Below are 26790 nucleotides of genomic sequence, written 5' to 3' on the forward strand. Positions count from 1 at the left end.
ACTGAAGGGCACTGTCCATAGCTTGTTGGAATTGTTGGGAGGACGGGACCTGAGCCAGGGGGTGCAGGGGGTGGGGCACAGTGCGGAGGGCCCCGCAGTCGTCTGTGACTCAGGTGGGCTGAGCCATCAGTTTTCCAGACTTCTCCAGAAGCCGGCTGACTTCTCAGCCACTGAATCGTGGGTCCCCTGGGCTCAGGGTACCTTGTTTGTTTCCTCCAAGCTCTTTTCCTCACGTGACCAAATTGGATTAGGGAGGAGGAGAGAACAGGGCAAAGCGGTTTTTAATTATCCCTCGTAATGAAGCCGGTGACAAGCAGGTGAGCCTGCTGTGCATACAGCCAGGGCCACAGGGGCACCTATTGGCGTCTGGCCAGAGGGCCGTCCATCCTTTCTTTATAACAGGTCACCAGAAGCGTCCAGATTTCTGGGACAGCAGGACCAGGCCCCAGGCCACCTCGCTCCACAGATGTTAATTGGAACATCCAGGGCCAGATTTCCGATGGCCGTGGGTGAAACACGCTTCTGAACTTCTGCAGAAACGTAATTGAGTGTGGTCGGTGCCACTGTCCCCTCCTGAAATGGGCCGCCGATGCAGCAGGGAGACCAGTCCCGTCCCCTCTCAGGATGGGTTGGTCAGGGCCCAGGGGCTTTGCTGCCACGTCACCTGCTCCCAGGGGGGAGCAGAACGGGATTGTACAGCTGTGCTTGCCGGCCCGGGGCTGAGCCTTTCCGAGCGTGAGTCCGTCCGTTTTCCATTCGCAGCTCCTGCAGCTCCGTTTCCAGAAGGGCCTTTCCCAGCTCATCCCTGAACAGGGAGATTGAGGTTTGTCCTTGGGGTCTGCGCCTAGCCCCTCCCCGGCTCCAGAGGGCCCCCTGGAGGCAGGAGATTCAAGGCCGGGTTGGGGTCCCCAGAGAGCTGGCTCTGCAGCCCGCTCAGCCCGTTTGCTTATCCTCTCCCTCGAGCTCCTTACTTTATGTTTGCGGGGGCTCGCCTGGGTAGCGGTGGCGGCCACGACTGTAAGGCACCACGCTTTCCTGAACCATCAGCTGGTCACCTTCTCGTGGGGTGGATTCACCAGGATTTATGCCAACATTATAGCGGGGTGGAGGTAGCTTTCCTTCACGTGATGGTTAACGAAGGGGCTTGGGGACTTGAAATAATTTGGCTTTTTTCAAGAATGTATTAATTTATTTAGAGAGTTAATATTGGATCTTCACAGAAATTACACAAACATACCTTCATGTGAAAATCACTCAAATCCCCATCCCTCTGAGATAATCACCGTCTACACTGATACGTCGTATTCCTGGGAGATCACAACGGGTTGAATAGTGTCCCCTCCAAAACTCACATCCACCCAGAACCTCCAAATGTAACCTTATTTGGCAGTAAGGTCTTTGCACATTTAATTAGTTCAGTTAAAATTAGGTCGTACTGAATTAAGATGGGCCCTAAATCCATTGGCTGGCGTCTTTCTAAGAGAAGAGAGGGGGGCTTCAGACACAGAGACATGCAGATAGGCACACACAGAAGCTGGGGCAGAGGCTGGAGGGATGCGGCCACAATCCGAGAGACGCTGGAGCCCCCAGAAGCTGGAGGAGGCAGGAAGCCTCCTCCCCCAGAGCCCCCATAGGGAGTGTGGCCCTGCTGACACCTTGATTTTGGCCTCCAGAACGTGGGAGAATCCACTCCAGCTCTTCGGAGCCTCCCACTTCGCGGCAAGCTGAGGCAGCGCCAGGACACAGATTCAGAGATCACACCCATGTTTTAGTCTTACCTCCTCCTTTAACTGGGAGCCGACGAAGACGCCCAGAAATCATCCCACACGAGGCAAACTCCAAGTTGACAGGTGCTGTTTGGATGATACATCTGCCTGTGTCGTGCCCGCCAAGAGGGAGCAGCGTGGGACCCCGCTGGCCCATTAAGAAAGCAGAGAGACGCCGCCAGCTGCTCCCCAGGCTCCAGCGTTGCTTCACATTCATCCCCTTAAGCGGGGAATGTTCCCTGGGGTGGTGGAAGGTTCCAGGGCCCTCAAAGCTCTGAGCACCAGGGCTGTGGGAGGCTCTGGGACCCTTGGTCCAGCCCCGCCCAGCTGGGGTTCTGCAGTCCACTCCCTGAAACAGTCTGGCTGCATCCCACGGGCTCTCCAGGGCCTGTCGGACCTACCAAGGCCCCCTGTGTCCACGCACACCCAACTCCAGGGGCCAGAGGTACTGCAGCCGTGGCCCCCGGGACACGTCCCCCGCCCCCGAGTGTGCCTGAGTCACGGCTCCCACAGCCTCCCGCTTCGCTGGGTCAGGGGACATCAGCTTCATCTTGTGGACAAGGGTGTGGAGACCAGCTGGCTCTTGGCCTCGCCAAGGCAGCCACCACCTCCCTGGACCCCATGCTGGACCCTTCCTATCCACACACTTGCCCTGGGTGTGGGTCTCAAGGAAAACACGCCACCCCGCACCCCCCTGACACCTGGGCTTCACGGAGCGAGGTCCTACCCCGCTGCCATCCTCAGGGGGGACAGCCTCAGTCCTTCCTGCCTTCCACTGTCCTCCCGCCCCCGCCCTGCATCGCACAGAGCCACGCCCTTAGCCTTCCCCGCCCTGCGTTCCCAGGGGGCACCTTCTAAATGATAGCCGGCCACACGCTCCGACACAGAGCAGTGTTTCGTGTCTGGATCGGAGGCCCTGTCTCCTCTGCAGACCGCCCCCCAGGTCTCCCCCCGGGTCAGCGGACCCTGCAGATTCCTGCTCCCCAGCGTGCAGAGTGGCCTATAGGGTCTTGCTTTTAAAAGGAACTGTGTTTGATTTCTTTGCAGACCGCCCCCCAGGTCTCCCCCCGGGTCAGCGGACCCTGCAGATTCCTGCTCCCCAGCGTGCAGAGTGGCCTCTAGGATCTTGCTTTTAACAGGAACTGTGTTTGATTACTTTCAGGGATGCAGGAACTGTCACGTGATGCCTGGTAGAGCTCCCTGGGTCAGTGGTTTTTATTAATTGATCACATTGTATTGTAATTATCTGTTCAGGAGTCCGTCTCTCCACCAGACTGTGGGGGCCATGGGTGATCTGACCCTTGCACCCACTCAGTATTATCAGGGGAGCTGAGCCTCACCCTCCGGTCCAACTGGCCCCAAAGCTCTTAATGACTCTGCTCTTCCACTCTCGGGTATTAGAAAATCAGCATTGCCAGCCTCTAATAGTCATGGTGAGATCTGGCTGTGAGTAACCAGTTAATTCCAAATTTTTCAAAAGTTTGTCTTTCCAATAAAATTTCAGTTAGGTGTTCCGGCCCTGGGACAGCGTTCCATGGTGTCTGAGGCCCAGGTCCTTCTATCTCATTGCTCCGCCCTATGTGGACTTCATTCCCAATTTCCCTCATAGTCCAAGGTGGCTGCTTCAGCTCTAGCCATCACATCATCATTCTAATCAGCCAGAAGGAAAAAGGAGTAGGAGGCAGGCATGTCCCCACCCTGTAAGGATACTTCTTCTAAATGGCAACATTGCTTTCATTTGCATCTTGTTGGCTAGGACCTCACCACACGGCTCCCTCTTAGAAGGGAAATGCCATCTTCTTTCTGGGTGACCAGGTGACCAGCTGAAGGGCCAGGTTCTGTTACAGAAGAAGATAGAAGGACAGAAAGGGGGGACAGGCAGGAGCCCGAGCCACGCCAGACCTTTCTTTTGCCTTTATTGAAGCAATCTTTTCCAGAGGAAGGTCTGTCCTTTCTCTGTGAGGCTCTGGGGTTTGGATCTAAGGGTTGGAGAGGAAGGGCTTGGCGGAATGGACAATTTGGAGACCTGGGCGTGATCGGGAGGGTCCGGTAATTCCGCTCGGGGGCTGACAGTCCCTTGCGGGCTGGGTCCCGCCCTCCCTCCCAGAGCCTCTTGGAGGGCCAGAGCCACACTTGTGCATCTTCAGGGCACAGATAGTCCCATTCTCGTTACCTTGCTCTGAGACGGGGCACACAGCGGCAGCGTGCCCACGTTACAGGAGGATACGCTTGGGCTTGGGGACCCCTGTCCAGACCCGGCCCCGCGGGTCCTCCCCCTCCACCTCCCCACAATCTCGACGGGCTGCCGGGGTCCCTCTGGGCGGCGCCCTGAGCCCTCAGCTGTGATCCACGTTAACCCGCCTGAGCTGCAGGCACAGTTACATCCCAGGCCGGGGGCACTCGGAGCCGGGGTCCTGCACAACCACCAGGAGTAGCCAGGACACACATTCCTCACCAGAGACGGTTTCCGCGGGTGCCTGAGGCTTCTTCAGCAGCTCTGGGCACCGCCTGGGGGAGTAGGAGGGAATGGGGTAGACCACCCGCGCCTACCCCCGGTGAATGCAGGCTTCTCATCCAGGGAAACCTCAGTGAAAACCTCTGCTCCTCGTGGGCGTGAGGCTGGCCAGTGCCAGGGTGGGGCTTAGAGCAGACATGTCCAGGGCCAAGTCCCAGGTGGAGCTGTGTGACCTTGGGCATGTCGCTTGACCTCTCTGAGCCCCTCTGGCCGTCTGAGTATCGACCTCCTGACACTGTGGTGAAGATTCAAGGGAATCGGGGAGGAAAGTCTGACCCCTGCTACAACATGAACGAAACCGGAGGACATGCTGAGTGAGGCAGGCCAGTCACAGAAGGACAAATCCTGCCCGATTCCACCCGTAGGAGGACCTAGAGTCCTCAACCCAGAGAGACAGAAAGCAGATGGTGGGACCAGGGCTGGGGAGCGGGTGGGGGGTTAGTGCTGAATGAGGACAGAGTGTCCGATTGGGAAGATGGAGAAGTTCTCGAGATGGATGGAGGGGACGGCCACACAACAGTGTTAACGTACTTAATGCCACTGGCCTGTACACTTAGAAATGGTAGAAAAAAAAATTTTTTTTTGGCCATGCCGCTCAGCTTGTGGGATCTCAGTTCCCCCACCAGGGGTTGAACCTGGGCCACAGCAGTGAAAGCACCAGACCCTAACCATTAGGCCACCAGGGGACTCCCAGCAATAGTCAATTTTAGGTTGTGTGTATTTGACCATCATGAAAAATAATTTTTCGGGCTTCCCTGGTGGCGCAGTGGTTGAGAGTCCGCCTGCCGATGCAGGGGACACGGGTTCGTGCCCCGGTCCGGGAAGATCCCACATGCCGCGGAGCGGCTGGTCCCGTGAGCCGTGGCCGCTGAGCCTGCGCGTCCAGAGCCTGTGCTCCGCAACGGGAGAGGCCACAGCGGTGAGAGGCCCGTGTACGGCAAAAAAAAAAAAAAAGTGAAGGCAAAATAGGGGCTTCCCTGGTGGCGCAGTGGTTGAGAGTCCGCCTGCCGATGCAGGGGACACGGGTTCGTGCCCTGGTCCGGGAAGATCCCACATGCCGCGGAGCAGCTGGGCCCGTGAGCCATGGCCGCTGAGTCTGCGCGTCCGGAGCCTGTGCTCCGCAGTGGGAGGGGCCACAGCGGTGAGAGGCCCGCGTACCGCAAAAATAATAATAATAATTTTTCGAAAAAGGAGATAAGGTAATGAAATATTTACCCCGATCATGAGCCCGAAGACTGGATAAATGGCGGCTGTCAGTGGATTTGACGCGATGCCCCCGCCTGTTGCCTATTTGTTGCGTCGGTTGCCTTCCGACTGCATAAATGCCGCAAGAAGAACTCTCAAAGGGAGAAAAGGGCCAGGAATAGCTAACGTGTGTGTCAGCCCGTTTCATCCTCACTCAAGCACTTGCGTCTCCCATTTGGAGGAGGAGGAAACCGAGGCCCAGAGGTGAGGTCGCCTGCCCGGGGCTGCCTCGGGTGGACGTGCGGTTCTGCCCCAGCCCCTCATTCCTCAGCCAGGCCTGCCTCGGCCACCAGCCCCGGCGGAGGGGATGGCCTCACGGTCCTCGCCGACCCCGTCTGCCGTCCCAGGGGGCGTGCCCAGCCTGCTCCCCGTCCCAAGCGCTCGGCCCCGCCTGTTTGCAGCACTGACCGTGACCTGGGCGCCCTAGCCGCCCCTGCTCGCGGCTCAGGCCTCCTGGGATATAAACCCCCGAGCAGAGCCACCGGGCCACAAGGCCTGAGTGCCGCTGTGGCGTTGGTCCTTAGAGTCACGTACTCGTTTGATGCTTGGTGGTCTCCAAAGGGGCTGGGGTCAGGCTCGCCCCGTGGGGTGAGGCGGGGGCTCTGATTCTGAACGTAAGAGCGATCGCACCCCGGGTGCACCGTGGGAAGCTTGTGTCTCGGTGGCCTGCCGCCTGTGCCCTGATCACACGTGCAGAGTCCTGGGTTCTAGTGAGTTCCCGGCTGTTCTGCAAGAACACATGGGTCTGGGGCAGAATCCCGTTGGAAACACTGCCTGCTTTGTACCCTTCCTGGACCCTCGGGACGCACTTTAGAACGTTAAAGGCCCTGGTGGGTACTGACATTGTTTGACCTGGTGTTTCCCAGACTCGACTGTGGAACCTGTTTTGCACCATCTGCCTCCAGGGTCCCCAGGGTCCCGTGGAACTCACTTTGGGAAAGCCGCACTGAGTCAACACCAAGGCCGCCGTGTGACTGCGCTGGGCCTGGTGGGGTGCTCGGGGGTGGGCTGGGGGTGCCTGCTTCCCCCTGCGGGGGTGCTCAGAGAGGGAGCAGCCGTCATTCAAGCCCCCCAGCCCCCAAATTCCCGGCGGCTCACAGCAGCTCCTTTTACCCAGATCTTAAGACACATTTCTATAAAACAGTCACTAGTCGTGGCGTTTAAAATCAGATTTCATGTAGAAATCCAGGGTGCCGGCTTCTTTTTTAGGAAGTCGTAATAATACTGCCGTAGCTAAGAGACTCGGGGAGAAAGAAACGCTGTCCTGGGAGAGGCCCCTCCTTCTGCTTCGTGGGCTGTAAAATGAAGAGCCACGGGCTACACGCTCTTTCCAGCAACTGAAAGTGGATGCACAGCCTCCTGCACCCGGGCCCTGCCAGGCCTGCTAGAGCCGCAAGGAAGCCGTGCCCCACGCTGGCCGGTTCCCCCCCGCCCGGCGCCCCACCCCGGCGCCCCCTGAGCCCTGCCCTCACCTTTGGTCCACACCTTCCCAGGTGACCCACTCTGAGGCCAGATTACAAGGGTTCAGGGGGTAGCAGAGCTGAGTCGGTTCATTTTATTTTTTTTAAGATTTTTTTGATGTGGACCATTTTTAAAGTCTTTATTGAATTTGTTACAATATTGCCTCTGTTTATATTTCGGTGTTTTGGCCGCAAGGCATGTGGGATCTTAGCTCCCCGACCAGGGCTCGAACCCTCACCCCCTGCGTTGGAAGGCGATGTCTTCATCCCTGGACTGCCAGGGAAGGGAAGTCCCCGAGTCAGTTCATTTATCCGAAGACCCCGGGCGCGTTCAGATGGCTCAGACGCTGCATCTGTGAACCCGAGCCCTGGGCTGAATTAATGGGGGGCCGAGCGTGGGGACTGAGCACTTGGTAGAGCGAGACCAGGTGCGGCGGCGGCCACGGGCAGAGACACGCTCGGGCAGGGTGTTGTTGCCCGGCCCTTTCTAGAGGACTCTGAAGTTAATTCAAGATGCCTGTGTCGGGTGGGGTGAGGGGCAGGCCCCTCCTCGGCACGTGATCTGGAAGCCAGACACGCCCCGCATTTTTAACACCGACAGCAGATTCTGGGGTGGACGGCTCTGCTTCCTGGCATTGCTTTCTTGCTTAAGAACACAGAGCAGAGGCGCTGCCCTGAGGGACAAGGCTGCGTTGGGGGACCCCGTCATCAGAGTGGTGTTGGCAGAGGGGAGGACATCCCATCCCAGCTGCCAGAGGAGCCCTGACTCCACGGGACGGCTCATGAGACCTAAAGCAGAGGCCGGTGTCTCAGTCTCCCCGAGGCCCGCATAGACCCTGTGTGGGGTGGAGGCCCCCTCCTGTGTCAGCCTGCACCCCTCACCCATGAAGCCAAGGGCTCAGCCGTCTTGTTCCAGGGCCCCGCTGGCCCTGCTGAGGTCACACCTCTCAGAGCAGAGAAGGAGGCCCGGCCCCCTGGCGCAGTGCTCTTTTGCAAACCCAGACAAATTCCCACATCCCGTCGTGTGCCCGGGGCACACCTTCTGCACCAGGAAATGCACCAAAGGCTCCACGTTTGGATCAACCCATTCAGTGCCCACGGCACCCACCGCGGGTAGGTCCTCCAGGCACCGGAGGGTGTGTGGGTTTAAATGAGAGCAGACTCCAGGCCTCGGCTTGCATCCCACCTCTGTGACCTTGGGCGGGTTACTGACCCTCTCTGAGCTGAAGTTGCCTCCTTGGTATCAGTGGGATAGTATTACTCCTTGTGGCTTTGGTGCTGACATTAGGCGCGCGCCGTGCTAAAGCAGGGCTGGGACCGTGCCGGCAGCGGGTCAGCGTGAGCCGGCATCATCATCACCATTGTTGTTATTGTTAATTCACAGATGAGCAGCCTGAGACGCTGAGGGCTCAGATATCTTCCCCAGGAAGCCCACCGAAGGGTAGCGCCGTCCTTTTCTGCCCAGATAGATAGGTCCCTCCCCCACTTTCTGTCCCTGACTTTGCACAGGGCTGCCATCCTCCCAAAGGCACGTCCCAGACCCTCCAGTCCCCCTCCCTGCCTCTCCACTTTGCAAAAGCCACGCAACCCAGTTCCAGTCTCAGGGTTGCTGTGCACCCAGACGGTATCCTGGGCTCCTGGCCGCTGCCCTAGGCCACCTTTTTCCCGGGGGGAGACGGGGACCATCTGTGCGCTTTCCTGCCCACTGAGCATTGCTTGCAGTCCGATTGCAGGAAGTGCGGGGTCAAGCGCTGGCGAGATCAGTCCAGCGCCACCTCGAACTGCATCTATTTTCAGACCGTGCTGCAAACTAGTTGGAAACGCACTGTCTTTCGCTCCTTTGTTCTGGTCCCTTGTTTTCCATCTCTCTGTAATTATGGGAAATGTGTATTCATTCACTCGGGGCCACCTGTTTGATTCTTAATCTCACTGGGCATCTCTCTCTCCTTCATCACATACATCCTGTTTAGAATAGGATCTCAGTTTCGTCAGCTTCCTCCAAATCCTGCCTCGGACTCCTGGGAACAGTCTGTGTGAATGACACGGGGGCGTCGTAACCTGCATCTCCCATCGCTCCGCCTGTGCCCTTGGGACCATGACAGCCTCCTGCCCTGGGTGCCCGATCCAGTAAGGCCAGTGCCATCAGCTCGGTCTGTGCTGACAAGCAGACCCCTGGAAAAGCTCATGAAGCCAAACAGGAGAAGCTTCATGGACTTGCCTGGTGACCTGGGGGGACTGGGGTTAGCACAGCCCACTCCTCCGCTGGAAGGAGAGACCCTCTGGCGGTGGTGCGCCCCTCAGAGTGGGATCATATCCCCTCTAATAAGCCACTCCAGGTACGAGTTCTCTTATTAGCACTCTAATATTCTTGTTTTGCTCAATGTACCGTTGCCTGGTTGAGACACATTTTCTGTTTCTCACTCCAGAAATGATTTTTTTTTTTTCCTTCTAAGAGAAAATTTGGTTCCAATTGCCCATTTGTAAAAACTGGTATAACTCTTTGGGGAAAGCAATTTCCCAGAAGTGTATCCAGAGCCATAGAAACATTCAGACCTTTCGGCCTGGCAATTCCACTCGCTCCTGGGAATAGAGTCAGAGGAAGTGACTTGAAAGAGGAAGGGGGGGGGCTACGCACGTGAAGATGTTCTCGGCAGCGTTGTTTATAAAAGCGAGAAGCCAAAAACCATCTCAGCCTGACTCTAAGGAATTTGTCATGTTGACTCACCAGATATTCTGTGATTGGAGCGGGATGACCCATACTGCTGGGACACTAGGTAGTACTTTAAAGGGCAGAATGCAGAACCCGGTCCACCTCCACAGCTGTTCCGGGTGTGTCTGAATCCTAGGAAGTGGGCAAGTCTGTGCCACACTGGAAAGTGTGCATGGCATTTTAAACAATATTTGTCTCAGCTGAATGACTTTGTGATACAGCAGAAACTAACACACCATTGTAAAGCAATTATACTCCAGTAAAGATGTTAAAACAAAAAAAAACAATATTCTTCTGGAAGATGCGGCTCTTTATCGTGGGCTAGATTCAGAGTTTAGGGAGCGGAATTGCATGACCATTTCAGGCAGAAACAGAACAGCCTGGTGGTGACTCTGAACAGCTAGAGTTCTGCACAAGGGAGTGCTCTGCTGACCCCATTAGGAAAATGGGGCATTTGCTGGATTTTTTTTTTTAAGCAGAGTATGCATGAGCTGAGCTGATGCCGTGGAGGACGGGTTAGTCGGGATGATGGTGCTGGAGATTCTTTCTGTCCAGAGACGTGGAGGAAAGCCGGCCGGGCTGGGCGTAGAGAGGGCACTGAACAGCTCGGGGTGCTCCCCCAACACATACTTGGGGAGTGATGGGGGGTGCAAAGGCTTCATGGCTCCTCCCAGGGAAGGCTGAGGGCGTCTTTGGGGAAGGATTCACTGAGGCCCAATCTCCCAGCCCAGGAGGAAGATGAGGGTGGTACAGCCACTCATCCAAGGAGATGGAATTTAGGGACCGAAGGTGGAAGCACAGGGACATGTGTATGCAGTCCCCTGGTTCCCAGCCCAGGCCTGAAGGACGGCGCTCAGGGAAGTGTGGCACGGAGGGACCTTGCCCGCCTCTTGGGCCTCTGGGCGGTGGGAGCCCTGCTTGCTGCCCCCTGAGCCTTACAGCAAAGTTTCCTTCAGCTTTGAGACAGGGCTTGGCTTCTTCCCTGAGCATGAAGTGAGCCCCTGCCTCCCAGGAGGAGCCGGGTCCCATGAAGCAGAGAATCCTGGACTCAGGTCAGCAAGGTATGCAGAGGTGCCCACACCTGGCCGAAGGACCCGGGGGTGCAGGGCTGAAGACCCCTCCCCTCCTCCCACTTCTCTCCCACTGAAGGGGCCTCTGAAAGGCCATGTGCAAAGGACGCCACCAGAGCCCCACTTAGAGGCTCAGAGAGGTCATTCAGCCTGTCTGTGGTCACACAGCTAAACCTTGGCACAGGTGCAACCAGGACTGGCGGAAGGCAGGGCCCTTGCAGTAGCCACTGTGGCCCTGGGGCTCTGTGGCCCACATCTTGACCACCTCGGGCCCGCCCACGGTGTCTCTGGGAGCCGGCCCGGGCTGCCCCAAAGGGAAAAGGTGCTTCCTCCCCCAGAATGGCTTTCTCTTTCCAGCTTGTGTGTTGGCCCCAAATCAAGGGAAGGCAAAACTGTTTTCTAATTTAAAAAGAGTGAGTGATTTGAAAGTCTTTTCAGACATAATGAGGTGTTGGACGTGTACAAGTGCTTTGGGAGTCCCCAAGGTCTACACGAGGATCACCTACAGCCTCACTGTCCCACTGAGGTCTGGCAGCAGTGGTGGCCCTGGCAGGCAGCGGGGCACCTGAGACAGACAGACAAGGTCCCCCCATCCTGCAGGAGCCCCAAGTGAATGGGGAGACACACAGAAGGTGGCCAAGTCCCACGGGGATGGCACCCTGCCGGGAAATAGGGCTGTGGTTGCAGGTGGACCACTTGAAGGGCAGGGGGTGGTCCCCTCTGGGACTGAAGGATGGGGTGGGGTGGGCTCCAGGGACGGCTGCCCAGGCTGTGGCAGCCACTGAGACTTGACGTAGATGGGTGTGTCAGCTGGACACCCCAGACGAGGTAGGAAACAGCACAGGAGAGACAGGTAGACGCCCCCCCCAACCCGCCCCCGCCCCCGCCAGTCCCCTCATCCTGCAGGAGCTGGCTCGCCCAGTGAGTGGGGAGGACAGGCAGAGGGGCTGGTGACATCTCGGGGGCTGGTGCAACCACCCAGGTCAGGGCTGAAATTCCAGGCCCTTCTGGGACATCGAATTGCAGGGCTTGGGTGCAGTATCAGCAGCTGGGTCAGGGATGGGGCTAAGGGCAGACCCCCCCCCCATGGTCAGGCTGTGTGACCTCAGGCAGGTCACTGAAGTGCTCTGGGCCTCAAGGGTCCTCCAGTGCATAATGGGGAGGAGTCGCCACTTGGCACGGTCGTGGGGAGAAGGGACAGGTAGGAGACACGCGTAGCAGTCATTGTCTACTGCTTCCACTTTTGCTGTTGTGGTGACTATTGTCTTATTTCTGGATCCCACGTCTTTTCTACGTTTCTGCAAGAGAGCAGAGCAAGCCAACGTGTCTGTGGGGCCCCAGTGAAATCCATCAAGTCCCTTTGACCTGGGGAGGCCTGCCCTGAGTCTCAGAGGTACGCCAGGGCCCAGGTGGCCAAGTGGGACCCTGCCCAGCAGCCCTGAAGATTCTGTGGTTCTGTCCTCAGCCTGCCGGGGTTGGGGGGTACCCATGGCCTGCAGGCTCCAGCCTCCCTGTGTGGCTGCCCAGCTCCCCCTAAATCGCACCACTCAGCCCCAAGAACCCTCTCTCCTCTTGGAGAAGGATGCTCCACGGAGCTGGCAGGGTCCTCGGGTTTGCCAGCCAGAAGGACTTTTAGTGGGCATTCTGCTTGACCCCTTATTTGACATATGGGGAAACTGAGGCCCAGGGGATGTGGGACCCACAGCCAAGCAGAGGTGGGATCAGGACACACACAGGTGAGTCAGTTGACTTCCCCGTTCAGCATCACCTGCCCTCCCCCTGCCCCCCAAGGTGAGGCCCCTGCCCTCCCCCTGCAGGGTCTGCCCCACTCCCTCCTGTCCAGCGGTCGGGACACCACTGGCTGGCTTTGACGTGGAGGTGGAGGTGGAAGTGAGGCCAGCGCTGCCGCAGACTGAAGGGCACGGGGTTGAGTGAGTTCTGGCACCGCTTGAGCCTCAATCTTCACATCCGTAAAATGGGCATGAAAGGACCCACCTCACCTGGCTGTCGAGAGAACGGAACGTGTGACAGGCCCGGCCCTGGGCTGCGCTGGGTGGGCGTTCAGAGTGGGGGGCTACAGTGATGATGTGGGTATTAATGTTGGAGAAACGACCACCGCCTCAGCCCTCAGAGCCCTCCCTCTGCTCGTCCCAAATTGCTCATGGAAGGCAGCCGCCGTCCGCATCTCTTCGCCTGACTTTCCGAGGCCACGGCCCACTGACTGGCCCACCAGAGTCTGCTCTCCTCTCCTGCCCCTCGCGGTTGGGTTCTGCCTGGACTTGGGGTTTGCCTGATGGTGGCACCTGATCGAGCTCTGCTGCCAGCTCGACCCGGGAAGGAATTCATTTGATGGTGAAATCAGTCACCGAGGCTTAATTAGTTCCCAGAATACAAACCTGCCTTAGGACCTGCTAGCGAGGTCATGAACCCAGGTGGGACTGACACGGGGACCATCGCGGTGCTCACTCAGGGCTGTCACGAGCACTTCATTCTCCAGGCATCCCGGCACCTGTACAGGTTTCAATCCGCTAACACTTTGATCTAAAAGGTGGGGGCCCGAAACCTTCAAAGGCTGGGTTCTTGTGTTGAAACAAACCTCCCCAGTGTCTGTGATCCTTCCCACCAGGCTGCAAGGGCATCCATGGTGCCAGGAACAGCTGCATGTCTTGGCTTCCACAGTCAGTGGTCAAGGCACACCCAGGCTTCCTCACTCTGGCCTGTCTCTGCTTTGACACACTCACCATCTCCCCAACGGACATACCTGCTGCCTCTAGACACAGAGATCAGGGACTCACTGCCACGTACTGTGTGTGCATGCAGGTGGGCAGTTGGGGAGATGCTTGTTTGCTTAATGTATGTTTATGAACCCATGACTTCTACCTTCCAATAATGTCAGAGCAGCTCAGGTCGGATGAACCCTCCTGCTGATAACAATGACAAACTTGAGACAAAATATATAAAAATAACAACAACTGCTTTGAGCCATTGATAGGTAACTGAAAGCAGATGGAACCAGAGGGGCCAGGACCCTTGATAGAAGGGGAGTCCTCCAGGTGAGACCCACGTGAATGAGGGGGTTCCCTGATAGAAAGTGAGTTTCTCTGGGTTGAGGATCCAGCGGTTGGAGGTCAGGGTCAGGGCCACCTGAGTGGCTGGAAATGGGGGGGCAGGGGGAGATGGTGGAAAGTGGATAGCCCCCAAATCTGCACATAAATCCCCCTCAAATCCTCGACCGACTTCTGAACTGTCATGTGCAAAATGAGAGTCCAGGGGTCCCAATGGAACACAGTAACTTAAAGCTCAACGAGCCAAGGGGAGACAATGTGGAGTTGGGTTCTGTCTCATTAGAGGAGTTTGTTTCTGCCAGAGCCCAGGAAGGGCCCCAGAACTCAGGACCTCCCATAAGGACCACACCAACAGAGATTTCCCCCAAAAGCCAAAAGCCATGCCTTCACAGGACAAAGTGTTCTGCTGATAATTTTACTCCCTGCCAGAGGAACTCAACACTCTTCAGAGGAAGATAACAAGACCGAGTCTCTACAACATATCAAACACAATGGCTGATATAGAATCAAAAATGACTAGACAAGCAAAGAAGCGGGAAAGCATGCCATGTAATCAAAGGAGACCTCAATTAACAGAAGCAGACCCAGAGACAACCCAGATGTTAATAGGCAGACAAGGACCTAAAGTAACTGGAACATGTATTTATAAGCTCCCTCTTGGTGCCAGGTCTTGTGTTGTATCCTGTGTAAAGCCCCTCCCCCACCCATGCCTTCCAGAAGGTTCCAGCTGTGGGGTGGAGGTGTTCATGGTGGGAAGAGTTCTAGAAACAGATATTTCATGTAGTGAGACAAGCACAGTGAAAGCCTCAGTGACAAAGTCCAGGATGTGAGGTAGGAAAGTGCCATTCTTTCATTTATTCATTTATCAAATCAAGGTAGAAAAGCACAGGTATCTAGTGGGAGGCTGAGCTGTGTTCTGGTGATGAAGTGGTGAATAAGACAGACGCAGTCCCTATGGATAAAATACGGTCATATAAGCAAACTCACAAATGGTGTGATTTCAGTTTTTGAGAAGTGCAATGAAGGAAAAGTAACAAGGGGCTAAGAGAGAGAATAAGAGGGTTGCCGTTTTAGAAAGGATGGTCAAGAAACACCTCTGGGATGAGGCGACCTCGAGAGTGAGTGCTGAAGGATGGGGGTTAGAGAAGCCAGCTCGAGGGGAGGGTAAAGGAGTCCATGTGGGGGCCACAGAAGAGGTGAGGCCCAGAGGGGTGTTCAGGGCGCCGAGAGGAGCTGGCAGGGGCCTGTGGGGGGAGGGGCGGTGTGGAGGAGCAGGGGGAGCAGAGGTGATGGCATGAGGACCCCTGGGGGCCTATAAGGGAGAGTGACATAGCCTGCCACATGTGGTGTCTTTGAAGTTCAGGCAGCTCTAACAAAACACCACAGACAGGGCACATTAAACAACAGACATTTATCTCTCACAGTCCTGGAGGCTGGACGTCCAAGATCAAGGTGCCTTGGACCTTGCAGATGGTGCCTTCTCTCTGTGTCCTCATGTGGCAGAGAGAGATGTCTCTCCCTGCCTCTTCTTATAAGGGCACTAATCCCATCATGGGGCCCCACCCTCATGACCTAATCACCTCCCAAAGGCCCCACCTCCCAATACCATCCCACTGGGAGTCAGGGCTTCAGCATACGAATTTGGGGGAGATAACCTTCTGTCTCTAGCACGTGGTCACTCTGGTTACCCTCCAGCCAGCTCAGGGGCTGCCTTTCAACAAATCGCTCTGTGTGTGGTTAACTTTTCAGTGTGTCCTGAGACATGTGGGCATCCGTGGCTGCAGAGGTTCACTCTGTGGGGCCCTGGCACCTGCAGTACAGTCCCCAGTGTCCAGGCACCCAGAAGTCTTCCGGAAGAGGTGTCCACGTCTGGCCTTGGGGGTTGAGGGCGGTTCCATTGAGCAGTTGGGCAGGGTGGGCACTGGTGACTTGTCTCAGTGCCCTGAGCCTCAGTTTCCCCTGTGGGATGTCCAGATGTCCTCCGTCGCTGGGCTCTCAGAAGGGCCACCCAGGGTGGCTCTTGCTTTCTTTATTAAGCACAGCGCTGCCCCTTGCCCCACCCCACCCGGGAAGAGCGTTTGTCCGGCATGCAGTGTCTCTGCGGGACTCCAGGGCACAGGCTGAAGCTGCACGGTGGGAGGGGCAAAGGCAGGGTTTGGAGTCTACGGTCCTTCCAGAATGCACCTTGGGGACCCTCATCCTCTGTGTGGTCAGCCCCAGTTCAACCCTCCACAGCCCCTCTCCCTGTCCCTGCTCTGACCTTGGTCTTGACTCTAAAGCACTGCGTCAGGACTGGTGGGTAGCCCCTGCCAGAGCCCCTGACCCCTGCTACCATCAGCAGGGAGCCGGACCGCCCTGGGGAGAGACCCCCACCCCAAGGGGGTTCTGAAGCCCCCTCATCAGTGCCCCTTACCCAATTATCCAGGGGCCTCAATGGATCCTCCAGGAGCAAAGCTTCCCTCTGTGGCCCCAGCTGACGGGAACGTTACAAATCCTGCAGACACCTACATCTTTGTTCAAAGATAACCCCGCATTATTGCTGAGACGCCTTTTTATATCTCCTGTTATTTATAAAAGTATGATTCATTTAACAATTATTGTGAGATGCAGAAATGTTGCCTACTAATATTAAAATTGCAGTTATCTAAAGCAACGCGGAAAGGAAGCAAGGTCTGCTACTTTGGATCAGGTGGGGAGTAAGCAGGAAGAATCCGGGTCTAGCCCACAGCCCCCCAGGACCCGCTGCCTCCCTGATCCTGGCTTGGTGAGCTGGGCGAGGCTCTCGCACACACAGTTTCCTTTTCAGCAATTGGTTTTCGCTCCTGTAAGATAAAGTGGAGGGCGGGGCTGGTGGGCCACTGAGACCCTCTGGAGTTTCGTTTCCTCTTTTCAGTTCCCCATGGGCCTCCTGTCTGTCGAGAGGCTACAGCCGCCTCCGCAAGTTTGCATTATGGCAGAGATAGACTCAGGGACTCTCCTGCTTACCCAGCCCCTGTCTCCATCCCAGCCAGCTCTCCCTTCTCCACACCCCCACAAATAGGAGGCGGGGCCTGAGTGAATCCCCAGGCTGCTTGGAAAGAGAAGGGAAACAGCCACTACCTCTGGGATTTCAGGGCCTTGGAGACATTCGTATCCCAGCCCCAGCCCCGCCAGCTGGTCAGCCAGGGTCTTATTGAAGAGAGCACTCTGGCTGTTGATGAAGAAAAGGAAGGTCCCAAAGGATTTTGGAGGCTCTCAGTGTGCCAAGGGGGCCAGAGAGCCAGGCTCGCGAGCTGTGTGGTCAGGCTGGTAACCAGCCCACATGGCTGCTCCATGGAGCCGGCGCTGCCCTGAGCCCATGCCCACTGGCCCCGTGGCGTTGCTCCTCCTGAATCAGAGCCTTGGCCGTGCCTCGGGTTGCCTGGAGCCCCGGCAGCAGCGCAAAAGCTGAAAGAATGAGCCCCAGCTCCCCCCACCCCCAGACAGGCAGGACGGGGGGTGGGGACTCTGCAGACACGGCAAGGACACCGAGGACACTGGCCTGACCGATGTCCAGCGCGCCTGCCCGTGGGGACCGGGCGACAGCCCTGCAGGGCCGTCCTTCTCTGCTGCCCAGCAGGGCAGCTGGGCCTCCAAGGATCGGGCAGGGCCTGGGTGGACATGGGGGTGGATGGAGGTAGGATGGGGCAGAGAAGGGAGGCGATTTCAGTACAACCAGCTTGGTGGGCCTGGAGAAGGGCCTGGGGACACTCAGAACAAAGTAGAAGCTGGACCCGCCACCTCCCTCTTTTCTGGTTCATTCATTCACTCATGTCCACAGCAGTGGGAGCACACCCCATTTGCGGGACGATAGGGGAGCTGGACGCTAGACCTGGCTTCAGGAAGCTTGATGTTCCCTGGAGCCGGAAAGGTCCCCAGGGTGGCCCTCGGTCGGGCGGGCGGTGTTGGGGGGGCGTCTCTCCAGTGACTGGATCCATCCGGGAGACTTCCTGGAGGAGGCGGCACCCAAAGAGGCCATGTAAATGCATTCTGAGGGACCTTGGAGGGCTTATCACAGGCACAGGGGCAGGGTGGGTGCCGGGTAGATTGACATGGTATTCACTCACAGATTTTTTTTTTTTTTAGTTAAATGTATTTATTTAGCAGTTGCACATTTAACCATGGCAACCTTCAAGTCCAGGCACTGTTACAGATATTGATTTGATCCTCGCCTCCTGTGTGGCGACACCATTCACATCCCCACTGATAGAAGAGAAAATGAATGTACGGAGATTTATCGCGACTTTCCCGGGTCACATAGCTGGGAGGTGAAGGGGCTGGGACTCGACCCCAGAAGGCTGACCTCCCCCTTTTCGTGCTCTAAACACGACTAATGCGATCCCACAGCCAACACTGGGAATGCGTTGGGTTATTCCTACCTTACAGATGGGGAAACCGAGGGCCAGGGTGCCTGACCAGCCCATAGCCGCCAAGCAGTAAGACACAGAGCCGGCCCCTAAATCAGATGCTGGCCCACTTGCCCTCACCGGGCTCTTTCCCCGCCGGCTGGCACGGCGAGGAGAGGTGGGCTGACTGTCCACGCCTGAGACCCACCAGCCTCGCAGACTCTCACCAGGCTTGCTTATATCGCCTGGCGCATCCTCCCTGCCAGGACTTCAGAGCGTCTTGAAATGTTCTGATGTGCAAAGAGCCTTTTTTATAGGAAAAATGAAATTATTTTCAGCCTGTTATCAGGCAGTTGTCAAAAGACTTGGCAAATGAAGGGCTTAGAGGGTTTGGGAGGCGGCCAGAGCGAGCGGGGGCAGGGGGCAGGGGGCGCAGAGGCCAAAGCTGTGCAGGTTGGGGTGGGGGGGCATGGGGCAGACGGGAGGACGGGGCCGTGTCACGCATCGTTTATGATTTATTTATTGCTTCTTACCGAGGGCCTGGCACTGGACTCGGGCTGGGTGGGGCTGAGGTGATGCTAAAGGGCCAGGCCAGAAGACTGACAGCTAGGTGTTCGTTCCGGGGTGACCTTCTTCCTTTCCGTAAGCTATCTGATTTGGGGGGGCCTCCATCTAATCCCTCCTCCTGCCTTTGTGTCTTTCAAACAGGCCCCAACTCAAAAGATGCTCATTTATCCTTTGAGGTGGACGGGTGGGTGAGCAGGTGGACAGATTCACCAGGTAGCATCCAGGTCCCCACCCCCTGCCACCTGCCACCCACCTCACCCCAGCCCTGCTTGGACCCAGAATTCTTCTTCTCCCTTCTCCCCCTCGTTTGGAATGAAATCCATTTGGAACCAAACCTCAGTCAGCAGGAATGTGACCAGCACAGCCTCTGATATTCACTTGGGATGCTCCGGGAAGGCCCCGTGTAGGAAGAAAGGGTCTAGGAGTTGATGGGAGGAAAGCTTAGCCATCTTTGGGCTGGGCTCCGACACCTCCAAACCTACTTTATTTGTTGGGATGAAGTCTGTGCTTCAAATGCCTCGGCTTTCCCTTCCAATTAGTATGTGGCAGGTGCAGGCATGTTGTCTGTGTGACAGTAAAGGAGACTGGTGCACATGGGTGCAGAGCCAGCACACAGGTAGTGAGCTCCCTGTTGCTGGAAGTATTCAAGGAGAGCATGCCTGCCAGTGGCGAGGAGGGTGAAGTCAGGAATGGACCACCTCCTCCCCAAAGCCCGGCAGGATTTCTGTGGAGCAGAGCCTGGTCCGTGGGGCCGGGCACACAGTAGGTCTGCACATGAACCTAAGCTCTGGCTCCTAGTCTTGGTGAATTGTTTGCTCAGATTCCTGGAAGGGTGATTGGAAGAGTTATCTGCTTATTAGAAGAACTGAAGGTGTCTGGAATGGGAATCCTTTGGCTAAGGGGTGTTTCCTGGGGTTCCTCAAATTCTGTTATGTCCAAAGTCTGCTCTTATGCCCCCACCCCGCCACTCATGCAGCCTGGGAAGGAGCCAGAATCTTCTCTGTCTTGACCACTGCTGCATCCCCTGGGCCCGCACAGCTCGGGTCCACATGCGTGATGGGACGCAGACCCTGGGCGGGGGGGTGAGGGGTGACGGAGAGCCCCGCCTGCCCCTCTGCCCGGGGCCAGCCAGCCTGTTTCCTGGTTACAGGGTCTGTCTCAGCAAGGCTCACCTCTCGGGTGGGCAGCCGGGAGGGCCCCCTCGTTTCCGAACTCTGCTCCTACTTGTGGACAAACGCACCCATGAGGGTCACTCCGAACACAGTGACGGGGAGGCGGGCTGGGGGCTCGCCTGGGCCACGTGTAAATGCTCTTTGGGCATCTCTGGTTCTGCTCCCAGCACGGGGGCAAGGGCTGCGCCCCAGGTCCACAGCAGGGGAGCCGGCGATGGCCCGGCACCTCTGGCCTTTGGCGAGGTCGCCGCCCATCAACCCCGGAACACACGCGCTCTCTGCTGACAGCAAAGGTGGCAGCGCCACAGCAAAGATCGTTGCAGGGACTTGGTGCGGGAGGAGGCTCACGCTCTGGGACAGCGTCAATCACTAGCAGATGGAGGGAGGGTTGAGCACCGCATAGCCGCCCACTCCCCAGAGGGTTTCCTGGGCTGGGCAAGCGCTCGGGACCAACATGGCAGGGCCCCGGCCTCCGGGGGGGGGAAGTCCCTAGTTTCACCGTCCCTGTGGCATCCTGTCCCAGCCGGGGCAGGTGGCCAACACCCCCCCCCGATAAACTAGACTTCCCCACCCTGAAGACCCCTGGCGAGTAAACCCGGTGGCAGAGCTGCAGGCTCCCCAAGTGGAAGCGGCTGTGTCCTTGTTGGTGACGCTTTCTGCATCCGAGAGAGATGCTTCTGGAAGCTTTTCAGCCTTGCACCAAGGTCCAAGGACATCCAACTGTGCCAGCGCCACCTCTGTCCCCCAGGGACGTGAGTGGTGAGGGGCAGGTCGTGGGGTCTTTGTTGATAAACTGCACCAGCGGCCGAATGTCTCCTGGGGCAGAAATGGCCTGGGCGCTGGCGTGGCGGGGGAGGGTCACCTGGGGCGGGGTTTGAAGGCAGCTCCGAGCTGTGCAATGGGGCGTCGTGGGAGTGCAAGGAGGATGAGGCTCAAATGCTCGGCTGGTACAGGGCACCCAGTCTCCATTCTCGCTACCCTGGAGAGACCGTTTGGTGGGACGTCCCGCCAGCCTGGGCATCCCGTGAGGAGATGTTCCCAGTGCTTACGCTGCCATTTTTGTTGGCACAAAGCATGTCGACCATATGGAATTCAACTTACAGGCTCCCGTTGCTTTTCCTCATCTCCTCCCATCTTTCTCTCTCGCTCGCTCTTTTTTTTTTTTTTTCGAATTTCAGAAGCAGTTCTCTTAGCAACAGAAAAAACACACTTAATTACAGCCCCAGCAGCAGATGCGTCGGGTGGCAGAGCCCGCTCCCTGAGATGCTCCGTTTAGTTTTCGGGAAGACCTTTCTCCTTGTGTAGAAATAACCCCGTTCCACCTGCCGTGGGGCTCGCCAGCCATGGCCCCTCCCTTTGTGTTTCCTGCACGGGCAGAACTTTCTCCCTGTCGCCTCTCCCTGTGTCTCCCGGACTCTGTAAGGAACGTGCAGCGTGGCTCTGAAAACGCTCACTTTTCTCAGCTGCCTGGAATTAGGGCGAGCCGTGGCTGGGCTGCAGTTTGTTTTATCTCTCTTTTGTTTCAAAAAAAAAAAAGGAGGGTGGGTGGAAATCCTGTTTTCTCCAGGGTCATTACCTCCAGGGGGGAGGGGGGGGGAGCCAGAGAAGCAATGGGTCCTTGTGTGTGATTCTCGCCAATGGAAATCTGGGTCATGTTCAGAAATTCCAGGAGGCTGGCACCGGCCGCCCAGTTAACACGGGTCTGGCGCGCGGCTTATCTGGAACCGGGATGTTTTATCTCCTCGACTGGCTCCCCACATCAGCTGGCGGACAAACAGCATTCGAGAGCATTTGGCTTTTTCTTTAAAATGAAAATCAGGGAAGCACAGCGCATGCTATGTAGCCCCGGGCGCCTCTGAGCGGGAGTGGCCGGAGCCCCAGCCGGAGGGTCCTTGGGTCATCGCGGGGTGGGGGGGGGGGCGGGGGGGGTTCCGGCTCACCGATGCACTGATCACAAAAGCAGGGTGGCACCGCTCACATGACGGGCGCGGGGAGAGGCCGCGGGCTTTGAGAGCAGCCCCAGTCTACGCACAGTTGGCTCCCAGCTGACAGGCAGAATATGGGGTGGGCTTTGTCACCAGCATGCTGGGTCTGGCCTGCCCAGCTGTGCTTGGGAGCCGGCAGTGCCCAGAGGCCCGCCACCGCTCCCCCGGTCCAAGCCGCTCCAGAGCCCAGGGGCCGGGCAGCCCTGCTCCCCTTCCTCCCATCCGAGAAGGTTATATAATGAGCGGACCACTGCCGAAGTCGGAGGGAAAATGAAGTCTTTGTTAAATGCCTTCAGCAAGAAGGAAGGTAAGGAACGAGCTGTAGGGTGCGTGGCACACAGGAATGAGCAGTTTCTTACTGATTCTCCCGGGGAGCTGGGGCCTCCCTTTCCCCCTAAAATTGCTGGTCGTTCATCCCCGTCATGGAAGGGAATAATTACTTCTGGTGGGCGAAAGGGCTTTGTTGTAGTTGGTCTGGAATTTTAACCCACTTGAAGGCGCCGGGGTTTTTTTTGTTGTTGCTGTTGTTGTTTTCCTAAGTCTCCAGCCCCTTTGCAGAATTGTGGCATGTGCATCCCTGGTGCTTCCAGAGGGCAGTTTAGGAACTAAGACCTGGGGAAAATAGGAAGTTTGACTCTAGTCTGTCCGCTACCTGGAGCACATGCTGAGCACTTGGACAGGAGTAAGGAAGGTCAGGACACTGCTGGCCTCCCCGGCCGGGTGGACGCTTTCAAAACCACCGCTCGGCTGTCCTTGGCCGTCCCCGGGTTGGAGCGGATGGGAAATGCAGCGCGGTAGACTTTAAAAGTGCATCTGCTTTTCCATACCTTGTGTGACTTGTATTGTGGAAAAGAAACGTGTAAGTAAATGCATGGAAGACAGCTAAGGAAATATCCACCCACTTAGAGTTTGCAGATTGCCTGGAAGAAGGAAACAGTTGGGTGGACTATTAATTATTTTCAGGCAGGAAGAGAGTTATTTCTAACCCTTTTCTCACAAATACCCGCAACATTTCCACGGCTGGTTCCAGTTAGTTTGTCAGACAGGGAGCTCTTGTTTTATGAAATCAGGAGGTTTATGAAGACGTGAGTTTAGAGGGATTAAAAAGATATTTCCCAGCCCAAGCCATAAGATAAACATGGAAGAAATTTCCAATTATACCGCACAGGAAACGGACTTAATGTGAATCTTGGTGTCTAAGCGAGATAATTTTCATTAGAATGTTCACCCTGATGTCACCTAGGCGATTCCATCCGAGTAACTCGATGGATCCTCAGGCAAAATGTATTTGCAAAAGTCCCAGCTCTTTCGTCCCTTAATCTTCCAAGGGCAGCTGCCCCATGTGAATTGTCACCTCTCTCAGAAAGACCTCTTCTGCCTGGTTCTCGGGAATGTTTAGAAAGAACAGACTTTGTCTGTGCTCGTTTGCTTACATGATGAACCCAGATTCGCCTTCTGGGACTTTGGTCTTTGTAATCTGTGCACAGCACGAGGGTTTCAGCTGGGGGTATGGTGTTTTGTTCATTGTGCTCTCTTCTTTCCTCGATTTTTCTTCCCTTGTAAGCCTTTCTTAGCCATTGGCAGGACTCCCCCCCGCCCCCAAGTTCCATCACTTTTCTGTCAAGGTCGTCAGTACTGTATGCACCCGGTTACATTGGTCAGAAAAATAGAATTGACTGTAGGTAGGGTCAGGGGAGCTGGGAGGCTCGGCCCAAGTTCGCGTCATGGAGTGTGGGCGTTTCCTGGTCTCGGGGTGTCCCCTTTGAGCTGGGGTCCCCCCTCCCCCCGGTCCCCCGGGCCTGTCCTTGGGTGGGGGGCAAGGAGGACGAGCCAGGAGCCCGAGGGGGCTCTACCCCAAGCGTCTGCCTGAGAGCCTGGCTCCCTCCTGGTGCTGTGGTCCTGCAGCCAGCGGGCTCTGTGAATGGAGAGCTCCGCTGCTCTCGGAGATCCTGGAACCGCCGTCCTTTGCAAGGTCTCCGCACCCCCACCCCCCGCCCCCGCCCACTTCTCTGCCGGGCGGGGCTCACATCACCCTCCCTCATTCCAGAAGTCTTCTGGCCTCCATCCGACACTGACAGAGGGAGTGACAAGGGTGAGCTTCTCTCTGGTGACCAGCAAACACAAACCCGGCACTTTTCCCAAAATTGAGATTTTATTAGGAGGTGGGGGTAAGGCCTGGGCTGATTCCTCGGTGGGCTGAGCCCTGGAGAGGGCAGCCTCTTGGGCCCTGGAGACAGGGGTCCACGGAGCATGCCTCTCCTACTCCATCTCCCTCCCAGCCAGGCTTTGAAGAGTTCCTTTGCTTTGAGGACGCAAGTGATAGGGTCTCTTGCCCTGACAGCCAGGCCTCAGAGGAAGCAGGCTGGCATGAGGGTGCGGCTGGAAAGAGCGTGACCTCCCCCGTGGGTCGCTTCCACGTTCTCACAACTGTAGGAGCCAGATGTGGATTCTGAGTGTGTGTCCTCGGGAAGCCTTGTGACATTTCCGTGTGGCTTCCCTGGGTTGGCTGCATCTCTGCTTTCCCAGGACTGCCCTGCATCCCAGGGAGGTGGCAAAGGGGTGCACTTGGTCACAGCTGTCTCCATGGAGCTCTGCCAGCGCCGCCTCTGTCCCCCGTGAGCCCTGCCCGCGCCACCTCTGTCCCCGTGAGCCCTGCCCACGCCACCTCTGTCCCCGTGAGCCCTGCCCTCCAGCGTGGGGGTGGGCTGGCAGCAGGGGGTTGCTATACTTAGTTTCCATGACGAACTTCACCACCTCTGATCTTGGGCAGCTGGGGTGGTGGGTCATGCAGGACCCCGTCCTGAACTGCTGACGCCGTTCTCTGAGGTGCTGGCTTCCCCAGGTCCAGATAAGCCCCCCGGAGGCTGTGTGTTGCCCGTGGCCCTGCGGGCTGGTTTACGGACTGGCCGCCCAGGCTTCTGGCCAAAGTGTGCACAGCCTCGTGTATTGGGCCTCGGCCTGGGGCAGCCAGCTCGAAGCGGGTCCGTGTCCTTTGCTGCTGGAATTGGCGTGTCGCTTCCCCTGCAACCCAGAGGCTTACATTTCTTTAGACGCCTCTTCTTGGAAAGGACACTTTCTGTCTCTGGCCCAGGGCACGGGCCGTGTGGATTCCGGCCCTCACGGGACCCGCGGGCAGTATCCTCATTCCAAGTCCCTGGGTGTACTGATCTCACAGAGTGAGGGCCTTGCCTCTGGTCTAGAACTTCGTAAGAAGCTTGGTGAGGCTTGTCAACCCCCTCCTGTCTCACGCTGCCAGGTCCTGGTTTGATGGGTAGAGAAAGGAGCCCAGTGGGGGTCGGGACAGACTGATTCCCACCAGTAGAGCTGGGGGCTGTGGGCATCTGGGCTGCTCCACCACAGCCAATCCCTGTCTCCAGCCCTGGAGGCTGGAATCCCAGATCCAGGTGTGGGCAGGGCTGGTCCTCCTGAGGCCTCTCTCCCTGGCGTGTAGACGGCCGTCTCCTCCCTGTGTCCTCACGGGGTCGTCCCTCTGTGTGTGTCTGTGTCCTGACCTCCTCTTCTTATAAGAACACCAGTCCTGTGGGGTTAGGGCCCCACCCCAGTGACCTCATTTTACCTTCCTCACCTCTTGAAAGACCCCCATCTCCAAATACAGGCACATTCTGAGGTCCCAGGGGTTAGGACTTCAACACAGGGGTTTGGGGGAGGACACCATCCAGTGCACACAGGGGCTCAGTTCAGGTCGTGGCGAGGAGGAACTCCATGGCTGCCTCAGTGTCCTGACTGTCATGTGTGACGGGGCGGCCCGTCCTTACACGGTCTCTGGGCTGCTGAGGGCCTGGGCGCCGCCCGGATGGAAGTCGGACCCTGTGTCCCTTCCATCTCAAGTGCTGGCTTGAGCCTCCGTGGAAGGAAGACTCTCTTGGTCTCCACCCGTCTCTGCTCCTGTGTCGGGGTGAGTTCTGCACATGGCGGGGTCCCATGGGGGGATCGGTGCAGAACTCATGGTGTCCGTGTCCTTGGTGGCTGGGGGCCTCGATGACGGTGCCGTATGTGCCCTCACCCGCCTCTCGCGTTCTCTCCGACGCAGTGCCCTTCCGAGAGGCCCCGGCGTACTCCAACCGAAGGCGACGGCCCCCCAGCACACTGGCCGCCCCCCGGGTCCTGCTGCGTTCCAACAGCGACAACAACCTCAATGCCAGCGCGCCTGACTGGGCCATCCGCTCGGCCGGCCCCCACCGCAGCCTCTCGCCCCAGCTGCCGCAGCAGATGCCCAGCAGGCCCGACGGGGCCGTGAAGACCCTTGGGAGCTACACCTCCGGGCCCCGCAGCCGATCCCCCTCGCTCAACAGGCTGGGCGGCACCGGCGAGGATGGCAAGAGGCCCTGGCAGCCCTGGCACGTCGGGTAAGGAGCGGCCGGGTGGGTGGGCTCCCGTGGGGACCAGGGAGAGGGAGACCTCCTTGCTCGGAGCCCCTGGATTCTAGAACTCAGGCGGGGCCAGAGGTTGAGCAGAGCACCTGTTTTATTCCAACCCGGATGTTAAGAACACTTGAAAACCAAACTTCTGCCAATTGCCCTGGCTCAGACCATCACCTGAGAGCAGCCAGGCTGGCTTGGGCAGCTGCAGGTGTTTGGAGTCCGTCTCCTTTCCCTGTGCATTGGCTTCTGGGTCTCAGAAGTGAAGTGTGGACAGACAGGGAGCTAAGGGCACCAGCCTGCCCTGGGCTGAGGGCTCCTCCAGGGGATACTTTTTTCTTTGTTCCTTTGTTTGTTTTATTGAAGTACAGTTGATTTACAATGTTGTATTAATTTCTGCTGTACCACAAAGTGACTCAGTTATACATATATGTATTCTCTTTGTACACTCCTTTGGATGCCCTTGTATGCTCGTTTATCGTTATGGTTTAT

The 26790-nt window shown here is 57.2% G+C and overlaps 1 protein-coding gene across 1 annotated transcript in view; it reads left to right on the forward strand.

Moving 5' to 3' along the window:
- LOC111183624 (SH3 and multiple ankyrin repeat domains protein 2) overlaps window positions 1-26790 on the forward strand; it is a 276054-nt gene that overhangs the window by 237544 nt on the left and 11720 nt on the right. Inside the window, exon 12 of the mRNA XM_089914214.1 lies at window positions 25971-26286. Coding sequence (XP_089770340.1) covers window positions 25971-26286 — 316 coding nt within the window. The remainder of the gene's footprint in view (window positions 1-25970; window positions 26287-26790) is intronic.

Source organism: Delphinapterus leucas, chromosome 7 (genome assembly GCF_059928025.1).
Source record: "Delphinapterus leucas isolate spDelLeu-1000000601 "Yukka" chromosome 7, BTC_Dleu_Yukka2, whole genome shotgun sequence".
Classification (NCBI taxonomy): domain Eukaryota; kingdom Metazoa; phylum Chordata; class Mammalia; order Artiodactyla; family Monodontidae; genus Delphinapterus; species Delphinapterus leucas.